Source organism: Pavona decussata, unplaced genomic scaffold (genome assembly GCF_977016875.1).
Source record: "Pavona decussata unplaced genomic scaffold, jaPavDecu1.1 SCAFFOLD_45, whole genome shotgun sequence".
Classification (NCBI taxonomy): domain Eukaryota; kingdom Metazoa; phylum Cnidaria; class Anthozoa; order Scleractinia; family Agariciidae; genus Pavona; species Pavona decussata.
Genome location: NW_028145467.1, coordinates 515,552 through 538,813, shown reverse-complemented (window position 1 = coordinate 538,813; position 23,262 = coordinate 515,552). Strand labels below are relative to the sequence as shown.

At 36.5% G+C, this 23,262-nt stretch overlaps 2 protein-coding genes across 2 annotated transcripts in view; both read right to left on the bottom strand.

The window, feature by feature from the left end:
* The window catches only part of LOC146482488 (mitochondrial inner membrane protease subunit 1-like), a 348,467-nt gene that overhangs the window by 57,044 nt on the left and 268,161 nt on the right, over positions 1 to 23,262 (bottom strand). The window lies entirely within an intron of this gene.
* LOC146482517 (melanocyte-stimulating hormone receptor-like) lies at positions 811 to 2,338 on the bottom strand. The gene has a single exon (XM_085106886.1). It carries the CDS (start codon positions 2,198 to 2,200, stop codon positions 1,274 to 1,276), a length of 927 nt encoding a protein of 308 aa, XP_084963012.1. The 5' UTR covers positions 2,201 to 2,338; the 3' UTR covers positions 811 to 1,273.

Genomic DNA, 23,262 nt, shown 5'->3' with positions numbered 1-23,262 from the left:
CTGAATGCCAACTGTCAACTGTGAGATATGCTTATTGCGGCAAAAACAAATTAACTGAAAACATTCATATTTTTCACTGGAGTTTTGAAAAGCCAGTTAACGAAAAAAAAAAAAAGACTGTGGTATTAACTTGACTAGAAACACAATTATTCGGGCGAGCAGGTTCTCTCAAGCAAGTGTTTTAACAGTCGTTAATGCAAGAAATAAGCAAATAACTAAACGCTTCGACGTCTTCGTATCATTCAAGCCTCAAAATCTCCCTTTTTATCATGGAAATTAGTCCTATTTGATACTAAGCTGACATTCGCTTCCTGTGCCGGAATCTACCTTTACATTTATAGATCTTTCAAAGTTTGATCGAAATTCTGGAAAGTTCTTGTTGATTTATTTTTGCCACTTTGAATTATTCGCATAAATAAGTCCATGAAGATCGACTGTAATTTTAAGCCGGTGGTCGATCACGTGAACAGTGGTGGCATACGAAATATAATCACGTGTTGAAGAAATTTGGCTGCTAACTAACACTTACGCGCGCATACGCCAAACAAGACCCGATTATGAGGCTTGCCCTTTTCTATTTTCTTCTCCAGTTTTGGCTTTTTCCGGTTTTACTCATTTTTCGTTCGCTCCGTTTACATTTGCAGCAGATCAAACGGAATGTGGACTGAACTGAACAAATTTAAAGAAAAGAAATCATCAAGCAATTTTATTCATAACTAGTTTAATGTCACAAACATCTAGCCAACGACTGTTAACTGTTAAGCTTTTGTTTAACAGTCGTGAAATTAAAATAAAAATGCTTTCTTTTCTTCTAATAATTAAAACATGCATTGGCTTTGACAAAACAAAAACGAAAACCCCACAATTTTAATTCATTCATAGTTAAGTTCTGTCTGCATCTCTGCATTGTAGAATGGTGCACTAACTTTGCTGTTACGAATTTTGGGAATTAGCTGATAGCCAATCTTGCTTGGATTTTTGTGGTTGGCTTAGTTGAACACTTTTCAACCTTCTTCCTTCTCCAAAGCAGCTCGTTTGTTTGGATGACACACGCAATTGATACTTGCAGATAGTTTTCCCATTCCACACGTTGAGTTATATTGATTTTAGACGTAAACAATTGTTTATCTGACCGTCTATTTAAAACAGCGTTTTACTATGATACAAAAATTCACAGAGTAGAACTGAAAAAGCGCTTAACTTTAGCTTTATATTTTACCATGCTTCAATAAAAGCATTAAACAGAAAGACATTATTGTAACAATTGACTCCATCAACACAAAAGTCCCCTGAGTGTGTCCTTTACTGCTTGTCTCACTTCTCTGATCTTCCAACAGTAAAGAATCGGGTTCAATGACGAGTTTATGGCAACCAAAGTTAATGAGTAAAACCTAGCGACTAAAAGGGAGGACACTCCTCTCTGAAGGCGCAACATCTGCACGATAGCAACTGGCAGATAACAAACAACTAACGCTAACTGCACCCAAAGTGCGCTGGTCACTGTTCTTTTGTAACGCGCTATATTCAATTGAACTGTTTGGTTTGATTGTCCTTGATTAACGTTACCATGTGCTTGAATCTGGTTATGACGGAGAGTAAGGAAAATTTTCGTGTAAGAGCAGATTGACGTGACTACACAAAGTGCTGCAACAATGCAGGCACACAACGCGGTTATACGTTCATTCCAAAATAACATTGTTGCTCCGGCAGTGGAGAGAACCCAAAAACCAACTACAACGCGATATATTCGCTTTAGAGTTACAACTTGTCTGTATCTGAGTCCTAATAACAGGGCGAGAAGCCTGTCCACGCTTATTGCGGTCAGTGTACACAATGACACACCACACAAAATATAACCGGTGATACTGAGAACAGCAAATACGTAGCGGCAAATATTCCACGGTTCGTTCAGGGTAGATATAAAATAAGTAACATAAACAGGTTCTGCAATGAGACCAACACAAAGATCAGTTGTCGCTAAGTTGCGGAACAAAAGTTTGGATGGCGGGTGAAGTGAAGTCTCCTTGTGAAGGGCAACGAGGATCAGAGTATTCCCCAGAAATGCGGTAATGGCCACAAAACCATTTAGCACTAAAAGGACTATCAAATGGTTATGGACTTCTCCAGTAAATTTAGTTGAACACGCCAGGTTTTCGGATGAGGTTTGCTTTGGATCTCCAGTTAAGTTTGTGAGCGCCATGTTACTATCGCGCAAAACGAGCTCAATTTGTATCGCTGCTCAAAGTGTTTATAATGACTACTGCATTAGAATTTAATTTATCTTATGAATTTTTTATAAACATCTGGTTTTATCAGAAAGGAAGTTAAGGAGAAATTTGAAAAATCAGGAGAATTTCATTGAAAATTTATTAATTTTCAAACATTCAATTTATTAGAAATATCTGTTTATTATAAGTATACCACAGAACCGTAAGGCACTATCGCCACAAGAATATTTATTCACAGTAGAAATGTTTTTGTTAACGATAATTAACAAAAAAAAAACATGCGAAAAGATGACACAACAGGAGAGATGTTTTCAGCCACATTACCACATTTACATAACTAAAGATGAAGTTTTAATTTGCAGTTCAGCGAATGTTTTGTCTACTGTCGCACCTGGCCAAGTTCATTGAAAATAATGCTCTCAAGGAATAAACCACCATTAGTTTTTGATCATGGTATGTTTATCAGAACTACAAAAACATGAAATAAGAGAAAAGAAAATTTGTACGAATTCGAGATAAAAGACTAATGTCAAACCTCTCTAATGATGTCACTTTAGAGTCATGCTTGGGGCATGCCTTTGATTACGTCAGCGTGTTTCCAGGTTTTATTCAACTACCTAATAATCGAAAAAACTCATGGTGGGCGGCGCACCAAAGCCATTTCTGTCAGTTGGGTCTCTAAGAACACAACAGACCTTAGTCAGTAAACGATCCTAGTATAAACTTGACAACGGAAAAGCACAATTAACCTGGCACTTAAACAATCACAACGCTTTTGATCTTTTCGTCTTAAAATTGCCATTATCTAACTTTTAATTAAGTATGACGGCAAATGCCGACTCAATAACATATTATGCAAATGTCATCTGACTGATAAACGTTTTTCAGCATTGAATTGAAATATAACAGTGTTCTGAGCGAGCTTCCTCTACTGTTATGATATTTACCTATACGAAGGCTTAACGGAAACGTCCAATGTGCAGTTATCACATTTTTTATTTAAATATGTAGACTCTTGTTTCTTGCAATTTATGTTATGACAAAACGGAATGTTCCTGTTCATAGAGGTTGAGTCAAGCTGCTTTTTCTTAATTTTTTTTTATTTTTTCTTTTCTTTTTTTTTTTTTGGAGGGGGGGGGGGGGAGGCTGCGTTTGTGTTAAATTTGGTTTCATTTATTTTATCTTAATTCATTTTTGGGAATATCACTCTTTGACTTCTCTTTTGCTCACCTTGTCTACATTTGCCGCACATCAAAAGACTTATTAGGGACCTTACGAAAACACGACGGCGACGATAATGAGGACGTTAAAAAGCAAAATGTTTCATGTACGAAACAAAAGCTCCGCACGTACGTTAAAAAGTTAAAACATTCCTTTGACGTCTTCTGCAAGAGTATGCTGTCGCCATGTTACGGCATTGCTCGGGAAAAAAGCGTAAACTATAGCGTAGTTGACGACTAAAGTCGCTTAACTTCTTTCAAATTCTGTTGAATCAGTGTTATAAACTTTAGTTAAAGCGATGGGTTTTATCAGAAAACATCCGAAATAAAAATTTATGAACCATGCATGAGTTCTTTGTTACTTTATCTAGTTCCAAACACTACAGTTCAGTAGACAATCCATGTCACCGTAATATGAAAACTTTTTACATTTAAATATTGATATACAATTAATATGCAGCACGGAGAGTCGATAAACGCTAGTCACAAAATAAAACAAACCAGCATGGTGGGCTCAAACAAATTATCACTTCATAACTAAAAGGGAAGTTTAATTTGAAGTTCAGAAAACAACGATTTCATGAACTACTCATATAATCATAGCGAAATAATGTTACTGTGACATTATATCATACTTCTCTGTTTGAAGCAAGTTCTGAACCCACGCAAGGTGAAATTAATTGCCGTCTCCCTTTAATTCATATTCATCCCAAAAAATTATTGAAAAAAATATAAAGACAGAATTCATTATATATTTCATATTGTTAATTTGAGTTTTGTGCCGCCAGCTAATTACAAAACGCTATAAATTTATATAATTTGACAACCAACACAAGTTTTCAATTTTTTTCAAAATGCATTAACTTTTAAAAGACTTACAATCCACTAGGAAAATCTATTTGCTAAAAGTCCTTCCATCACTCAATCTTAATACACCTAACGTTCAAGAATATTCATCTACTATAAACATCTTTCTGTAAAAGGTAATTAACAGGAAGATGAGAGAAGATGATAGAACAGAAAAGTTGTTTAAGCCTCTTTATTTCTGTTACATAACTAAAGATTTACAAATCAGCGAATAATGTTTTGTCTCCTGTCGCACCTGTGCCAACTTAGTGAAAAATGGGCTCCCAAGGAATAAACTACCTTTATTTTTTGTTCATGGTATGAGAATATAAGAAAATAAGACAATAAAACATCTATATGTCGGACAGATATAAAACCAAAAGCCAAACGTCTATAATGATGTTTCAACAGCTTATAGAGTCAGTCAACGTTTTTCATAGACTTCAGTGGGATTTTTTTTTCAACCAAATTAAGAATGCAAATTAACTTGTAGTGTCCGGTGCGCCAAAAAAATTCCTGTCAGTTATGAACACAACAGAGGTCTCGTTCAGTAAACGACCTTAGTATAAACTTAACATCGAACAACAACACCACAAACTTATCATCATAGAAAAGCGCAATTGACCTGGCAAATAAAACATCGCCCGGGTTTGCGCTTTGCGTCTTAAAACTGTCATTCTCTAACATTTAATTAAATATGGCGGCAAACGGTAAAGGGTACACAGAGTCAGGATGCTTTGTATGTTTCTTTATTTGTTTTAAATTCGCTTTCGTTTTGCCTGAACAACGATTCAATGTACTACGTATATAATTCTTCTAAAATCTTGTTACTGTGACAAGCATTCTGATCATACTTCTTTGATTGAAGCAAGTTGTGGACCTACGCAACTTAAATTTAATTGTAGTCTTCCTTTAGTTTATATTCATCCCAAAATACCATTGGAAAGAGATTAAAAAACACAAGTCATTATAGTTCATTGGTTTTTTACGCCGCCGGCTTATTACGATAGGCCATTAATTGCTTTATTTTGACAAGCAACACGCGTTTTCAGGTTAGCGCATGCTCGTAAGCTCCTCATAAGTTTGCCCCTATTACAGGGGTTTTCACTCTGTCATCAGTAGTAATAGATGTTAAAAATTATCCCCGTTAGTGGATCCCCTTGGATCCCCTTGGATCCCCTTAATCAATATTCCTAAGCGTCGAGGCAATGACGTCATCTATTGTTATAACCTAGGGAAAAAATGCGTTCCTCCATACTAATTAAGTGTCTTCCTGCATAATATTAAGTGTCGAGGTTTACTAATGAGCGTCACTCTTGCACAAAGGAGACAATAGACATGCCCAGGCTTGCCCGCTCTATACCCACCCTGATTGGATCTTAAGATTTATATTGTCTGTTTTGAATAAAAAGCGGTTAGAGGAGGAAGAGAAGGAGGAGGAGGAGGAGGAAGAGGAGGAGGAAGAGGAGGAGGAGGGGGAGGAGGGAAAACAATAGGGGTTAATCCTTACAAGTACTCCATGGGTGAAGAAGATGAAGATTAATTAATTTCATCCGCTTAAAATCGCTGTGTATTTGACTCTTTTTTTCATTGTTTTTTAATAAAGTTTTTTAAACGGTATCTCTTGTCTGGTTCTATTGCTAGCAATTATAAGTCGCGTGTTTTAATTGATCCTTGTTAAGTTATATAAAATTGATTATATACTAATGCGTCAAGATACTCCCTTGGGTTTTTCCAGCAGAACTGAACTAATTTGTATGCAACTTTACGCTCGTGGACCCGCATAATTAACTGACTAACGGTGCGTGACTTTAATAGTTTTTTATTTCCTCGAGATAGGTAGGAGAAAACGGTCTTGTAATAGTCAAACAAACTTGAAATATAGAGTTTTCAGCGCCACTTTGTGTATATATGCGTGTGTTTTGTTTTTTAACGGTAATGATCGATGATCGTCACGAATAACCTGAAATATCGGAGATAAATTTTCCCAGCAAACGGGGCTTCAAACAACACCTCCCAGTCGTGGACAGTTAAACAAGCGCTCAAGGCAGCTTGAAGATCAACAACGTTGGTGAAAAAAAGCCATTTTCAACGGTACTAACGTTTTGAAAATCGAAAAAAAGTTTTCCCAGCAAAAGCAATTGCAAGAACGATAGCGCTTTCCAAATCTAACCGCTTTTTATTCAAAACAGACAATATAAATCTTAAGATCCAATCAGGGTGGGTATAGAGCGGGCAAGCCTGGGCATGTCTATTGTCTCCTTTGTGCAAGAGTGACGTTCATTAGTAAACCTTGACACTTAATATTATGCAGGAAGACACTTAATTAGTATGGAGGAACGCATTTTTTCCCTAGGTTATAACAATAGATGACGTCATTGCCTCGACGCTTAGGAATATTGATTAAGGGGATCCAAGGGGATCCAAGGGGATCCACTAACGGGGATAATTTTTAACATCTATTACTACTGTCATCAACCTTGTTCCCAGTCCTGTTTTCCTGTTCGCGACAGTACCAAGGCCCTGGTAAGCAGAATACCTTGCCAATACATTGCATTCGGCTATAAGTCGTTAAACATGACATGGCTCAAGCATGCATTAGTTCGCTTTCCTTTTCTCCGTGAATTACTAACCGCCAAACGTAACAAATCTAATCCCCAAACGCAAGAATTATTAACCTCCAAAAGTAAGAAAACTAACCCCCAAACGTAAGAATTACTAACGCCAAAACGTAAGAAAACTAACCACCAAACGTAAGTAAACTAACCACCAAACGTAAGAATTACTTACCTCCAAACGTAAGAAATCTAATCCTCAAATGAAAAATTACTAACCATCAAACGTAGGAAATCTAACCCCCAAACGTATAAAATAATTACCCCCCCCCCCCCCCCCAAACGTATAAAAACTGACCCCCAAATGTAAGAATTACTAGCCCCCAAACGTAAAAAAACTAACTCCCAAACGTAAGAATTACTAATCCCCAAACGTAAGAAATCTTATCACTAAACGTAGAAATTTGTAACCCCTAAACGTAAAAAAACTAACCCCTAAAACGGAAGAATTACTAACCCCCAAACGTAAAAAATCTAACCCCCAAAAGTAAGAATTAGTAACCCCCAAACGTAAGAATTTGTAACCCCCAAAGGTAAGAATTGTAACCCCCAGACGTAAGAATTACTAAACCCTAAACGTATAAAAACTGACCCGCAAACGTAAGAATTACTAGCCCCCAAACGTAAGGAAACTAACCACCAAACGTAAGAATTACTATTCCCCAAACGAAAGAAATCTAACCCCTAAACGTAAGAAAACCAACCCCAAACGTAAGAAATTCAACCCCCAAACGTAAGAATTACTAACCGCCAAACGTAAGAAATCTAATCCCCTAACGCAAGAATTATTAACCATCAAACGTAAGAAAACTAACCCCCAAACGTAAAAATTACTACCGCCAAAACGTAAGAAATCTAACCCCCAAACGAAAGAATTACTAACCCCCAAACGTAAGATATCCAATCCTCAAACGTAAAAATTACTAACCATCAAACGTAAGAAATCTAACCCCCAAAACGTAAGAATTACTAACCCACAAACGTATAAAAACTGACCCCCAAACGTATGAATTACTAGCCCCGAAACGTAAAAAAAATAACTCCCAAACGTAAGAATTGCTATTTCCCAATCGTAAGAAATCTCACCCCTAAACGTAGGAATTTGTAACCCCTAAATGTAAGAAAACTAACCCCTAAACGTAAGAATTACTAAGCCCGAAACGTAAAAAATCTAACCCCCAAAAGTAAGATTTAATAACGTCCAATCGTAAGAAAACTAACCCCCAAACGTAAAAATCACTAACCCCCAAACGTAAGAACGCTAACTCCCAAACGTAAGAATTACTAACCCCCAAAGGTAAGAATTTGTAGCCCCCAAAGGTAAGAAATGTAACCCCCAAAGGTAAGAATTACTAACCCCTAAACGTATAAAAACTGACTCCCAAACGTAAGAATTACTAGCTCCCAAACGTAAGAAAACTAACTCCCAAACGTAAGAATTACTAACCCCCAAATAAAAGAAAAGTAACCAATAAAAATTAGAAATTGTAACCCCAAAATTTAAGAATTACTAACCCCTCAAACGTAAGAATTACTTACCGCCAAACGTAAGAAATCTAATCCACAAACGTAAAAATTACTAACCACCAAACGTAAGAAATCTAACCCCAAAGGTAAGAATTACTAACCCCCAAACGTATCAAAACTGACCCTCAAACGTAAGAATTACTAGCCCCCAAGCGTAACAAACTAACTGTGAAACGTAAGAAATCTCACCCCTAAACGTAGGAATTTGTAACCCCTGAACGTAAGAACACTAACCCTCAAACGTAAGAACTACTAACCCCCAAACGTAAGAAATCTAATCCTCAAACGTAAGAATTACTTACCCCGAAAAGATGAAAAAACTAACCCCCAAAAGTAAGAATTAATAACCCCCAAAGGTAAGAATTACTAGCCCCTAGAAGTAAGAAAGCTAACCCTCAAACGTAACAATCACTAACCTGGAAAGTAAGAAAGCTAACCCGGAAACGTAAGAATTACTAACCCCCAACCGTAAGAATACTAACCCCTCAACGCAAGAATCACTAACCCTTAAACGTAAAAAGACTAACTCTTAAACGTAAGAATAACTAACCCCCTTCACGTAAGAAAACTAACCCCCAAACGAAAGAATTACTAACTCCCAAACGGAAGAAAAGAAACCCTATATGTAGGAATCACTAACCCCCAAACATAAGAAACCTAACCCCAAAACGTAAGAATCACTAACCCTGAAACGTAAGAATTACTAACCCCCAAACGTAAGAAAACTAACCCTTAAACGTAAGAATCACTAACCTACAAACGTAAGAAAAGTAACCCTCAAACGTAAGAATTACTAATCCCCAAACGTAAGAAAACTAACCCCCAAACAAAAAAATTCCTAACCCCCAAAAGTAATAGTCACTAACCCTTAAACGTAACAAAACTAACTCTTAAACGTAAGAATCCTTAACCCCCAAAAGTAAGAAATCTAATCCCAAACGTAAGAATCACAAACCCCCAAAAGTAAAAAAAACTAACCTCCAAACGTAAGAATTACTAACCACCCTCACGTACAAAAACAAACCCTTAAACAAAAGAATTACTAACTCCCAAATGGAAGAAAAGAAACCCCAAATGTACGAATCACTAACCCCCAAACATAAAAAAACTAACCCTCCGACGTAAGAAGTACTAACCCACAAACATAACAAACCTAACCCCGAACAAAAGAATTACTAACCCTCAAACGTAAGAAAACTAACCACCAAACGTAAGAATCACTAACCCCGAAACGTAAGAAAACTAACCCTCAAACAATAAAATCACTAACCCGCAAACGTAAGAAATGTAATCCCCAAACCGGTAAGAATTACTAACCATCAATCGTAAGAAAACTAACCCCGACACGTAAGAATTACTAACGCCCAAACCTAAGAAAATTAACCCCCAAAAATAGGAATCACTAACCACCAAACATAAGAAAACTAAGCCCTAAACGTAAGAAGTACTAGCACCCAAACGTAAAAAAACTAACTCCCAAACGTAACAAAAAAAACTCCAAAAAGTAAGAATCACTAACCCCCAAACGTAAGACAACTAACCCCCAAATGTAAGAATGACTAACCTCTAAAAAAAAAAAAAATGTTATACGTAAGAATTACTAACCCCCAATCGTAAGAAGACTAACATCTAAACGTAAGAATTAATAACAACCAAACGTAAAAAAACTAACCTCCAAATGTAAGAATTACTAACCTCCAACCGAAATAAAACTAACCCCTAAACGTACGAATTACTAAACCCCAAACATAAAAAATTAACCCTAAGACGTAAGAAAACTTACTCCCAAACGTAAGAATTACTAACCCATAAACGTAAGAAAACTAACACTTAAACGTAAGAAATACTAACCCTCAAACCCTCAGTAACCCCAAAACGTAACAAAAATAACTCCAAAAAGTAAGATTTCCTAACCCCCAAACGTAACTAAACTAAACTTCAAACGTGAGAATTACAATCCCCTAAAAGTAAGAAAACAAACCCTAAAACGTAAGTAAACTAACCCCCAAACGTAAGAAAACTAACCCCAAAACGTAACAAACCGAACCCCCAAACGTAATGCCGGAGACGTAAAAACTACTAAACACTTAAGATAAAAAAACTGACATCCAAACGTAAAAAAACTAACCCCTAAACGTAAGAATGACTAACCCCCAGACGTAAGACAACTAACCCCCAAAACGTAAGAATGACTTACCTCCAAAAGAAAGAAAAAAAACCTTCAAACGTAAGAGTTACTAACCATCAAACGTAAGAAAACTAACCCCTGAACGTAAGGACTACTAACACCCAAACGTAAAAAAACTAAGCCTTAAACGTAACAAACACTACCACCCAAACGTAAAAAAACTAACCCGTAAACGTAAGAATTACTAGCCCCCAAATGAGGAATGACTTATCTCTAAAAGAAATAAAACAAACCTTCAAACGTAAGAATTACAAACCCCCAATCGTAGGAAGACTAACCCCTAAAGGTAAGAATTAATAACAACAATACGTAAAAAAACTAACCTCCAAATGTAAGAATTACTAACCTCCAACCGAAATAAAACTAACCCCTAAACGTACGAATTACTAAACCCCAAACATAAAAAATTAACCCTAAGGCGTAAGAAAACTTACTCCCAAACGTAAGAATTACTAACCCCTAAACGTAAGAAAACTAACACTTAAACGTAAGAAATACTAACCCTCAAACCCTCAGTAACCCCAAAACGTAACAAAAATAACTCCAAAAAGTAAGATTTCCTAACCCCCAAACGTAACTAAACTAAACTTCAAACGTGAGAATTACAAACCCCTAAAAGTAAGAAAACAAACCCTAAAACGTAAGTAAACTAACCCCCAAACGCAAGAAAACTAACCCCAAAACGTAACAAAACGAACCCCCAAACGTAATGCCGGAGACTAACCCCAACACGTAAAAACTACTAAACACTTAAGATAAAAAAACTGACATCCAAACGTAAAAAAACTAACCCCTAAACGTAAGAATGACTAACCCCCAGACGTAAGACAACTAACCCCCAAAACGTAAGAATGACTAACCTCCAAAAGAAACAAAACAAACCTTCAAACATAAGTTACTAACCATCAAACGTAAGAAAACTAACCCCTGAACGTAAGGATTACTAACACCAAAACGTAAAAAAACTAAGCCTTAAACGTAACAAACACTACCACCCAAACGTAAAAAAACTAACCCCTGAACGTAAGAATTACTAGCCCCCAAATGAGAAATGACTTATCTCTAAAAGAAAGAAAACAAACCTTCAAACGTAAGAATTACTAACCCCCAATCGTAGGAAGACTAACCCCTAAAGGTAAGAATTAATAACAACAATACATAAAAAAACTAATCTCCAAACGTAGTAATTACTAACCCCCAAACGTACTAAAACTAACCCTCAACGTAAGGATCGCTAGCCCCCTACCGTAAGAATCATTGACCCCCAAACCTAAGAACACTAACCCACAAACGTAAGAAAACAAACCCCAAACCTAAGAATTACTAACTGTAAAAGAAAGAAAACTAACCCCCAAACGTAAAAAATCTAACCCTTAAAATTAAGAATTAATAACCTCCAATCAAAAGAAAACTAACCCCCAAACGTAAATATCACTAACCCCCAAACGTAAGAATTACTAGCCCCCAAACAGAAGTAACCTAACCCCCAAACGTAAGAATTAGTAACCCACAAAGGTAAGAAATGTAGCCCCCAAACGTAAGAATTAGTAACAACCAAACGTAAAAAAACTAATCTCCAAACGTAAGAATCACTAAACTCTAAAAGGAAAAAAACCTAACCTTCAAACGTAAGAATCACTAACCCACAAACGTAAGAAAACGAACCCCCAAACTTGAGAATTACTAACCCCCAAGCGTAAAATAACTAACCCCTAAACGTAAGATGTACTAACAACCAAACGTAAAAAAATAACCCACAAACGAAAGAATTACTAAACCACAATCATAAGTAAATTAACCCTAAAACGTAAGAATCGCTTACTTCAAAACGTAACAAAAGTAACCCCCAAACGAAAGAAAACTAGCCCCCAAACATAAGATTCACTAACCCCAAAACGTAACAAAAATAACTCCAAAACGTAAGATTTACTAACCAACAAACGTAAGAAAACTAAGCCCCAAACGTGAGAATTAACAACCCCTAAACGTAAGTAAACTAACCCCCAAATGAAAGAGTTACTAACCCCCAAACGTAAAAAAACGAACCCTTAAACGTAAGAACAACTAACCCCTAACGTAAGAAAACCAACCCCTAACGTAAGAATCACTAACCTCCAAACGTAAAACATCAAACCCCCAAACGTAAGAATTACTAACCCATAAACGTAAAAAAACTAACCCCTAGACGTAAGAATTACTAAACTCCAAACGCAACAATTACTATCCCTCAAACGTAAATAAAACACCCAAACCTGATAATCACTCACCGCCAAACGTAGGAAAACTAACCCCAAACCTAAGAATTACTCACCCCAAAAGTAAGAAAACTAACCAGCCAACGTGAGGATCGCTAATCCCCTAATGTAAGAAAACTAACCCCCAAACGTAAGAAAACTACCATTTAAACGTAAGAAATACTAACCCCCAAACGTAAGAAAAATAACCCCCAAACGTAAGAAAACTAACCCCCAAACGTAAGAATCACTAACCCCCAAACGTAAGAAAACTAACCCCTAAATAAAAGAATTACTAACCCCCAAACATAAGAAAACTAACCCAACAACGTAAGAATCGCTAACCCCTAACGTAAGAATCACTAACACCCAAACGTAAGAACACTAACCCTCAAACGTAAGAATCACTAACCCCCTGACGTAGGAAAACTAACCCCCAAACGTGAGAATCACTAACCCCCAAACGTAAAAACACTAACCCTTAAACGTAAGAAAACTAACCCCCAAGCCTAAGAATTACTAACCTTAAACGTAAGAATTACTAACCCCCAAACGTAATAAAATTAACCCCTTAACGTAAGATTTATCAACCCCCAAACGTAAGAATCACTAACCCTTAAACGTAAGAAAACTAACTCTCAAACGTAAGAATCCTTAACCAACAAAAGTAAGAAATCTAATCCTCACTTGTAAGAATCACAAACCCCCAAAAGTAAAAAAAACTAACCTCCAAACGTAAGAATTACTAACCACCCTCACGTACAAAAACAAACCCTTAAACAAAAGAATTACTAACTCCCAAATGGAAGAAAAGAAACCCCAAATGTACGAATCACTAACCCCCAAACATAAAAAAACTAACCCTCCGACGTAAGAAGTACTAACCCACAAACATAACAAACCTAACCCCGAACAAAAGAATTACTAACCCTCAAACGTAAGAAAACTAACCACCAAACGTAAGAATCACTAACCCCGAAACGTAAGAAAACTAACCCTCAAACAATAAAATCACTAACCCGCAAACGTAAGAAATGTAATCCCCAAACCGGTAAGAATTACTAACCATCAATCGTAAGAAAACTAACCCCGACACGTAAGAATTACTAACGCCCAAACCTAAGAAAATTAACCCCCAAAAATAGGAATCACTAACCACCAAACATAAGAAAACTAAGCCCTAAACGTAAGAAGTACTAGCACCCAAACGTAAAAAAACTAACTCCCAAACGTAACAAAAAAAACTCCAAAAAGTAAGAATCACTAACCCCCAAACGTAAGACAACTAACCCCCAAATGTAAGAATGACTAACCTCTAAAAAAAAAAAAAATGTTATACGTAAGAATTACTAACCCCCAATCGTAAGAAGACTAACATCTAAACGTAAGAATTAATAACAACCAAACGTAAAAAAACTAACCTCCAAATGTAAGAATTACTAACCTCCAACCGAAATAAAACTAACCCCTAAACGTACGAATTACTAAACCCCAAACATAAAAAATTAACCCTAAGACGTAAGAAAACTTACTCCCAAACGTAAGAATTACTAACCCATAAACGTAAGAAAACTAACACTTAAACGTAAGAAATACTAACCCTCAAACCCTCAGTAACCCCAAAACGTAACAAAAATAACTCCAAAAAGTAAGATTTCCTAACCCCCAAACGTAACTAAACTAAACTTCAAACGTGAGAATTACAATCCCCTAAAAGTAAGAAAACAAACCCTAAAACGTAAGTAAACTAACCCCCAAACGTAAGAAAACTAACCCCAAAACGTAACAAACCGAACCCCCAAACGTAATGCCGGAGACGTAAAAACTACTAAACACTTAAGATAAAAAAACTGACATCCAAACGTAAAAAAACTAACCCCTAAACGTAAGAATGACTAACCCCCAGACGTAAGACAACTAACCCCCAAAACGTAAGAATGACTTACCTCCAAAAGAAAGAAAAAAAACCTTCAAACGTAAGAGTTACTAACCATCAAACGTAAGAAAACTAACCCCTGAACGTAAGGACTACTAACACCCAAACGTAAAAAAACTAAGCCTTAAACGTAACAAACACTACCACCCAAACGTAAAAAAACTAACCCGTAAACGTAAGAATTACTAGCCCCCAAATGAGGAATGACTTATCTCTAAAAGAAATAAAACAAACCTTCAAACGTAAGAATTACAAACCCCCAATCGTAGGAAGACTAACCCCTAAAGGTAAGAATTAATAACAACAATACGTAAAAAAACTAACCTCCAAATGTAAGAATTACTAACCTCCAACCGAAATAAAACTAACCCCTAAACGTACGAATTACTAAACCCCAAACATAAAAAATTAACCCTAAGGCGTAAGAAAACTTACTCCCAAACGTAAGAATTACTAACCCCTAAACGTAAGAAAACTAACACTTAAACGTAAGAAATACTAACCCTCAAACCCTCAGTAACCCCAAAACGTAACAAAAATAACTCCAAAAAGTAAGATTTCCTAACCCCCAAACGTAACTAAACTAAACTTCAAACGTGAGAATTACAAACCCCTAAAAGTAAGAAAACAAACCCTAAAACGTAAGTAAACTAACCCCCAAACGCAAGAAAACTAACCCCAAAACGTAACAAAACGAACCCCCAAACGTAATGCCGGAGACTAACCCCAACACGTAAAAACTACTAAACACTTAAGATAAAAAAACTGACATCCAAACGTAAAAAAACTAACCCCTAAACGTAAGAATGACTAACCCCCAGACGTAAGACAACTAACCCCCAAAACGTAAGAATGACTAACCTCCAAAAGAAACAAAACAAACCTTCAAACATAAGTTACTAACCATCAAACGTAAGAAAACTAACCCCTGAACGTAAGGATTACTAACACCAAAACGTAAAAAAACTAAGCCTTAAACGTAACAAACACTACCACCCAAACGTAAAAAAACTAACCCCTGAACGTAAGAATTACTAGCCCCCAAATGAGAAATGACTTATCTCTAAAAGAAAGAAAACAAACCTTCAAACGTAAGAATTACTAACCCCCAATCGTAGGAAGACTAACCCCTAAAGGTAAGAATTAATAACAACAATACATAAAAAAACTAATCTCCAAACGTAGTAATTACTAACCCCCAAACGTACTAAAACTAACCCTCAACGTAAGGATCGCTAGCCCCCTACCGTAAGAATCATTGACCCCCAAACCTAAGAACACTAACCCACAAACGTAAGAAAACAAACCCCAAACCTAAGAATTACTAACTGTAAAAGAAAGAAAACTAACCCCCAAACGTAAAAAATCTAACCCTTAAAATTAAGAATTAATAACCTCCAATCAAAAGAAAACTAACCCCCAAACGTAAATATCACTAACCCCCAAACGTAAGAATTACTAGCCCCCAAACAGAAGTAACCTAACCCCCAAACGTAAGAATTAGTAACCCACAAAGGTAAGAAATGTAGCCCCCAAACGTAAGAATTAGTAACAACCAAACGTAAAAAAACTAATCTCCAAACGTAAGAATCACTAAACTCTAAAAGGAAAAAAACCTAACCTTCAAACGTAAGAATCACTAACCCACAAACGTAAGAAAACGAACCCCCAAACTTGAGAATTACTAACCCCCAAGCGTAAAATAACTAACCCCTAAACGTAAGATGTACTAACAACCAAACGTAAAAAAATAACCCACAAACGAAAGAATTACTAAACCACAATCATAAGTAAATTAACCCTAAAACGTAAGAATCGCTTACTTCAAAACGTAACAAAAGTAACCCCCAAACGAAAGAAAACTAGCCCCCAAACATAAGATTCACTAACCCCAAAACGTAACAAAAATAACTCCAAAACGTAAGATTTACTAACCAACAAACGTAAGAAAACTAAGCCCCAAACGTGAGAATTAACAACCCCTAAACGTAAGTAAACTAACCCCCAAATGAAAGAGTTACTAACCCCCAAACGTAAAAAAACGAACCCTTAAACGTAAGAACAACTAACCCCTAACGTAAGAAAACCAACCCCTAACGTAAGAATCACTAACCTCCAAACGTAAAACATCAAACCCCCAAACGTAAGAATTACTAACCCATAAACGTAAAAAAACTAACCCCTAGACGTAAGAATTACTAAACTCCAAACGCAACAATTACTATCCCTCAAACGTAAATAAAACACCCAAACCTGATAATCACTCACCGCCAAACGTAGGAAAACTAACCCCAAACCTAAGAATTACTCACCCCAAAAGTAAGAAAACTAACCAGCCAACGTGAGGATCGCTAATCCCCTAATGTAAGAAAACTAACCCCCAAACGTAAGAAAACTACCATTTAAACGTAAGAAATACTAACCCCCAAACGTAAGAAAAATAACCCCCAAACGTAAGAAAACTAACCCCCAAACGTAAGAATCACTAACCCCCAAACGTAAGAAAACTAACCCCTAAATAAAAGAATTACTAACCCCCAAACATAAGAAAACTAACCCAACAACGTAAGAATCGCTAACCCCTAACGTAAGAATCACTAACACCCAAACGTAAGAACACTAACCCTCAAACGTAAGAATCACTAACCCCCTGACGTAGGAAAACTAACCCCCAAACGTGAGAATCACTAACCCCCAAACGTAAAAACACTAACCCTTAAACGTAAGAAAACTAACCCCCAAGCCTAAGAATTACTAACCTTAAACGTAAGAATTACTAACCCCCAAACGTAATAAAATTAACCCCTTAACGTAAGATTTATCAACCCCCAAACGTAAGAATCACTAACCCTTAAACGTAAGAAAACTAACTCTCAAACGTAAGAATCCTTAACCAACAAAAGTAAGAAATCTAATCCTCACTTGTAAGAATCACAAACCCCCAAAAGTAAAAAAAACTAACCTCCAAACGTAAGAATTACTAACCACCCTCACGTACAAAAACAAACCCTTAAACAAAAGAATTACTAACTCCCAAATGGAAGAAAAGAAACCCCAAATGTACGAATCACTAACCCCCAAACATAAAAAAACTAACCCTCCGACGTAAGAAGTACTAACCCACAAACATAACAAACCTAACCCCGAACAAAAGAATTACTAACCCTCAAACGTAAGAAAACTAACCACCAAACGTAAGAATCACTAACCCCGAAACGTAAGAAAACTAACCCTCAAACAATAAAATCACTAACCCGCAAACGTAAGAAATGTAATCCCCAAACCGATAAGAATTACTAACCATCAATCGTAAGAAAACTAACCCCGACACGTAAGAATTACTAACGCCCAAACCTAAGAAAATTAACCCCCAAAAATAGGAATCACTAACCACCAAACATAAGAAAACTAAGCCCTAAACGTAAGAAGTACTAGCACCCAAACGTAAAAAAACTAACTCCCAAACGTAACAAAAAAAACTCCAAAAAGTAAGAATCACTAACCCCCAAACGTAAGACAACTAACCCCCAAATGTAAGAATGACTAACCTCTAAAAAAAAAAAAAATGTTATACGTAAGAATTACTAACCCCCAATCGTAAGAAGACTAACATCTAAACGTAAGAATTAATAACAACCAAACGTAAAAAAACTAACCTCCAAATGTAAGAATTACTAACCTCCAACCGAAATAAAACTAACCCCTAAACGTACGAATTACTAAACCCCAAACATAAAAAATTAACCCTAAGACGTAAGAAAACTTACTCCCAAACGTAAGAATTACTAACCCATAAACGTAAGAAAACTAACACTTAAACGTAAGAAATACTAACCCTCAAACCCTCAGTAACCCCAAAACGTAACAAAAATAACTCCAAAAAGTAAGATTTCCTAACCCCCAAACGTAACTAAACTAAACTTCAAACGTGAGAATTACAATCCCCTAAAAGTAAGAAAACAAACCCTAAAACGTAAGTAAACTAACCCCCAAACGTAAGAAAACTAACCCCAAAACGTAACAAACCGAACCCCCAAACGTAATGCCGGAGACGTAAAAACTACTAAACACTTAAGATAAAAAAACTGACATCCAAACGTAAAAAAACTAACCCCTAAACGTAAGAATGACTAACCCCCAGACGTAAGACAACTAACCCCCAAAACGTAAGAATGACTTACCTCCAAAAGAAAGAAAAAAAACCTTCAAACGTAAGAGTTACTAACCATCAAACGTAAGAAAACTAACCCCTGAACGTAAGGACTACTAACACCCAAACGTAAAAAAACTAAGCCTTAAACGTAACAAACACTACCACCCAAACGTAAAAAAACTAACCCGTAAACGTAAGAATTACTAGCCCCCAAATGAGGAATGACTTATCTCTAAAAGAAATAAAACAAACCTTCAAACGTAAGAATTACAAACCCCCAATCGTAGGAAGACTAACCCCTAAAGGTAAGAATTAATAACAACAATACGTAAAAAAACTAACCTCCAAATGTAAGAATTACTAACCTCCAACCGAAATAAAACTAACCCCTAAACGTACGAATTACTAAACCCCAAACATAAAAAATTAACCCTAAGGCGTAAGAAAACTTACTCCCAAACGTAAGAATTACTAACCCCTAAACGTAAGAAAACTAACACTTAAACGTAAGAAATACTAACCCTCAAACCCTCAGTAACCCCAAAACGTAACAAAAATAACTCCAAAAAGTAAGATTTCCTAACCCCCAAACGTAACTAAACTAAACTTCAAACGTGAGAATTACAAACCCCTAAAAGTAAGAAAACAAACCCTAAAACGTAAGTAAACTAACCCCCAAACGCAAGAAAACTAACCCCAAAACGTAACAAAACGAACCCCCAAACGTAATGCCGGAGACTAACCCCAACACGTAAAAACTACTAAACACTTAAGATAAAAAAACTGACATCCAAACGTAAAAAAACTAACCCCTAAACGTAAGAATGACTAACCCCCAGACGTAAGACAACTAACCCCCAAAACGTAAGAATGACTAACCTCCAAAAGAAACAAAACAAACCTTCAAACATAAGTTACTAACCATCAAACGTAAGAAAACTAACCCCTGAACGTAAGGATTACTAACACCAAAACGTAAAAAAACTAAGCCTTAAACGTAACAAACACTACCACCCAAACGTAAAAAAACTAACCCCTGAACGTAAGAATTACTAGCCCCCAAATGAGAAATGACTTATCTCTAAAAGAAAGAAAACAAACCTTCAAACGTAAGAATTACTAACCCCCAATCGTAGGAAGACTAACCCCTAAAGGTAAGAATTAATAACAACAATACATAAAAAAACTAATCTCCAAACGTAGTAATTACTAACCCCCAAACGTACTAAAACTAACCCTCAACGTAAGGATCGCTAGCCCCCTACCGTAAGAATCATTGACCCCCAAACCTAAGAACACTAACCCACAAACGTAAGAAAACAAACCCCAAACCTAAGAATTACTAACTGTAAAAGAAAGAAAACTAACCCCCAAACGTAAAAAATCTAACCCTTAAAATTAAGAATTAATAACCTCCAATCAAAAGAAAACTAACCCCCAAACGTAAATATCACTAACCCCCAAACGTAAGAATTACTAGCCCCCAAACAGAAGTAACCTAACCCCCAAACGTAAGAATTAGTAACCCACAAAGGTAAGAAATGTAGCCCCCAAACGTAAGAATTAGTAACAACCAAACGTAAAAAAACTAATCTCCAAACGTAAGAATCACTAAACTCTAAAAGGAAAAAAACCTAACCTTCAAACGTAAGAATCACTAACCCACAAACGTAAGAAAACGAACCCCCAAACTTGAGAATTACTAACCCCCAAGCGTAAAATAACTAACCCCTAAACGTAAGATGTACTAACAACCAAACGTAAAAAAATAACCCACAAACGAAAGAATTACTAAACCACAATCATAAGTAAATTAACCCTAAAACGTAAGAATCGCTTACTTCAAAACGTAACAAAAGTAACCCCCAAACGAAAGAAAACTAGCCCCCAAACATAAGATTCACTAACCCCAAAACGTAACAAAAATAACTCCAAAACGTAAGATTTACTAACCAACAAACGTAAGAAAACTAAGCCCCAAACGTGAGAATTAACAACCCCTAAACGTAAGTAAACTAACCCCCAAATGAAAGAGTTACTAACCCCCAAACGTAAAAAAACGAACCCTTAAACGTAAGAACAACTAACCCCTAACGTAAGAAAACCAACCCCTAACGTAAGAATCACTAACCTCCAAACGTAAAACATCAAACCCCCAAACGTAAGAATTACTAACCCATAAACGTAAAAAAACTAACCCCTAGACGTAAGAATTACTAAACTCCAAACGCAACAATTACTATCCCTCAAACGTAAATAAAACACCCAAACCTGATAATCACTCACCGCCAAACGTAGGAAAACTAACCCCAAACCTAAGAATTACTCACCCCAAAAGTAAGAAAACTAACCAGCCAACGTGAGGATCGCTAATCCCCTAATGTAAGAAAACTAACCCCCAAACGTAAGAAAACTACCATTTAAACGTAAGAAATACTAACCCCCAAACGTAAGAAAAATAACCCCCAAACGTAAGAAAACTAACCCCCAAACGTAAGAATCACTAACCCCCAAACGTAAGAAAACTAACCCCTAAATAAAAGAATTACTAACCCCCAAACATAAGAAAACTAACCCAACAACGTAAGAATCGCTAACCCCTAACGTAAGAATCACTAACACCCAAACGTAAGAACACTAACCCTCAAACGTAAGAATCACTAACCCCCTGACGTAGGAAAACTAACCCCCAAACGTGAGAATCACTAACCCCCAAACGTAAAAACACTAACCCTTAAACGTAAGAAAACTAACCCCCAAGCCTAAGAATTACTAACCTTAAACGTAAGAATTACTAACCCCCAAACGTAATAAAATTAACCCCTTAACGTAAGATTTATCAACCCCCAAACGTAAGAATCACTAACCCTTAAACGTAAGAAAACTAACTCTCAAACGTAAGAATCCTTAACCAACAAAAGTAAGAAATCTAATCCTCACTTGTAAGAATCACAAACCCCCAAACGTAAAAAAACTAACATCCAAACGTAAGAATTACTAACCCCCCTCACGTAAACAAACTAACCCCAAACAAAAGAATTACTAACTCCCAAACGGAAAAAAAAACCCAAACGTAGCAATCACTAACAACCAAACATAAGAAAACAAACCCTTCAACGTAAAAATAACTAACACAGAAACAGAAGAAACCTAACCTCGAACAAAAGAATTACTAACCCCAACACCTAAGAAAACTAACCACTAAACGTAAGAATCACTAACCCCAAAACGCAAGAAAACTAACCCTCAAACAATAAAATCAGTAACCCCTAAACGTAAGAAATCTAATCCCCAAACCGATAAGAATTACTAACCATCAAACGTAAGAGTTACTAACTCCCAAACGTAAGATTTACTAACGCCCAAATGTAAGAAAACTAACTCCTAAACGTAAAAAATCTAATCCCCAAACAAGTAAGATTTACTAACTATCAAACGTAAGAATTACTAACGCCCAAATGTAAAAAAACTAACCCCGAAACGTAAGAATTACTAACACCCAAACGTAAAAAGACTAACCCCCAAACGTTAAAATTATTAACCCCGAAACGTAAGAAATTTAACCCGAAAACGTAGGAAAAACTAACCCCCAACCGTGAGAAATACTAATCCCTAAACGTAAGAAAACTAACCCCCAAACGTAAGGGTTACTAATCCCCAAACGTAACAAATTTAACCCCCAAACGTAAGGGTTACTAACCTCCAAACGTAAGAAAACTAATAATTTATTATTTATTATTTATATAGCGCGCGAATCATAAACAGATGCTCTCGCGCGCTTTACAATAAAGATATCCTAAATAAATATAATTTAAAATTACAATGGCAAGGTCAATGGCTAAAATACAATTCTCAATAAAGGTCAAAGGCTTGACGAAATAAATGAGTTTTTAACCTGTCCTTAAAAGATTGAACACTTTGCGCGCAGCGAACTGCGTTCGGTAAACTGTTCCAGAGCGCTGGTGCGGCTACGGTGAAGCTACGATCACCCAGCGTACGCAGAGTCTTGATTCTGGGCGGTTGAAGGAGGACTTCGCCGGACGACCTAAGACTATATCTAGATACTGTCTTTAGGGTGATAAGTTCGCTAAGGTACGCTGGAGCGAGTCCATGGATAGCCTTATACGTAATTAACAATATCTTGAAGTCAATACGATACTTCACTGGCAACCAGTGCAACATTTTCAGTGTTGGAGAAATGTGATCGAAACGACTTACGTTACAGATAAGCCTGGCAGCAGCGTTTTCGACGCGTTGGAGTTTTTGCAGTTCAGTAGTAGGCAGGCCATATAAAACGCTATTACAGTAGTCGAGG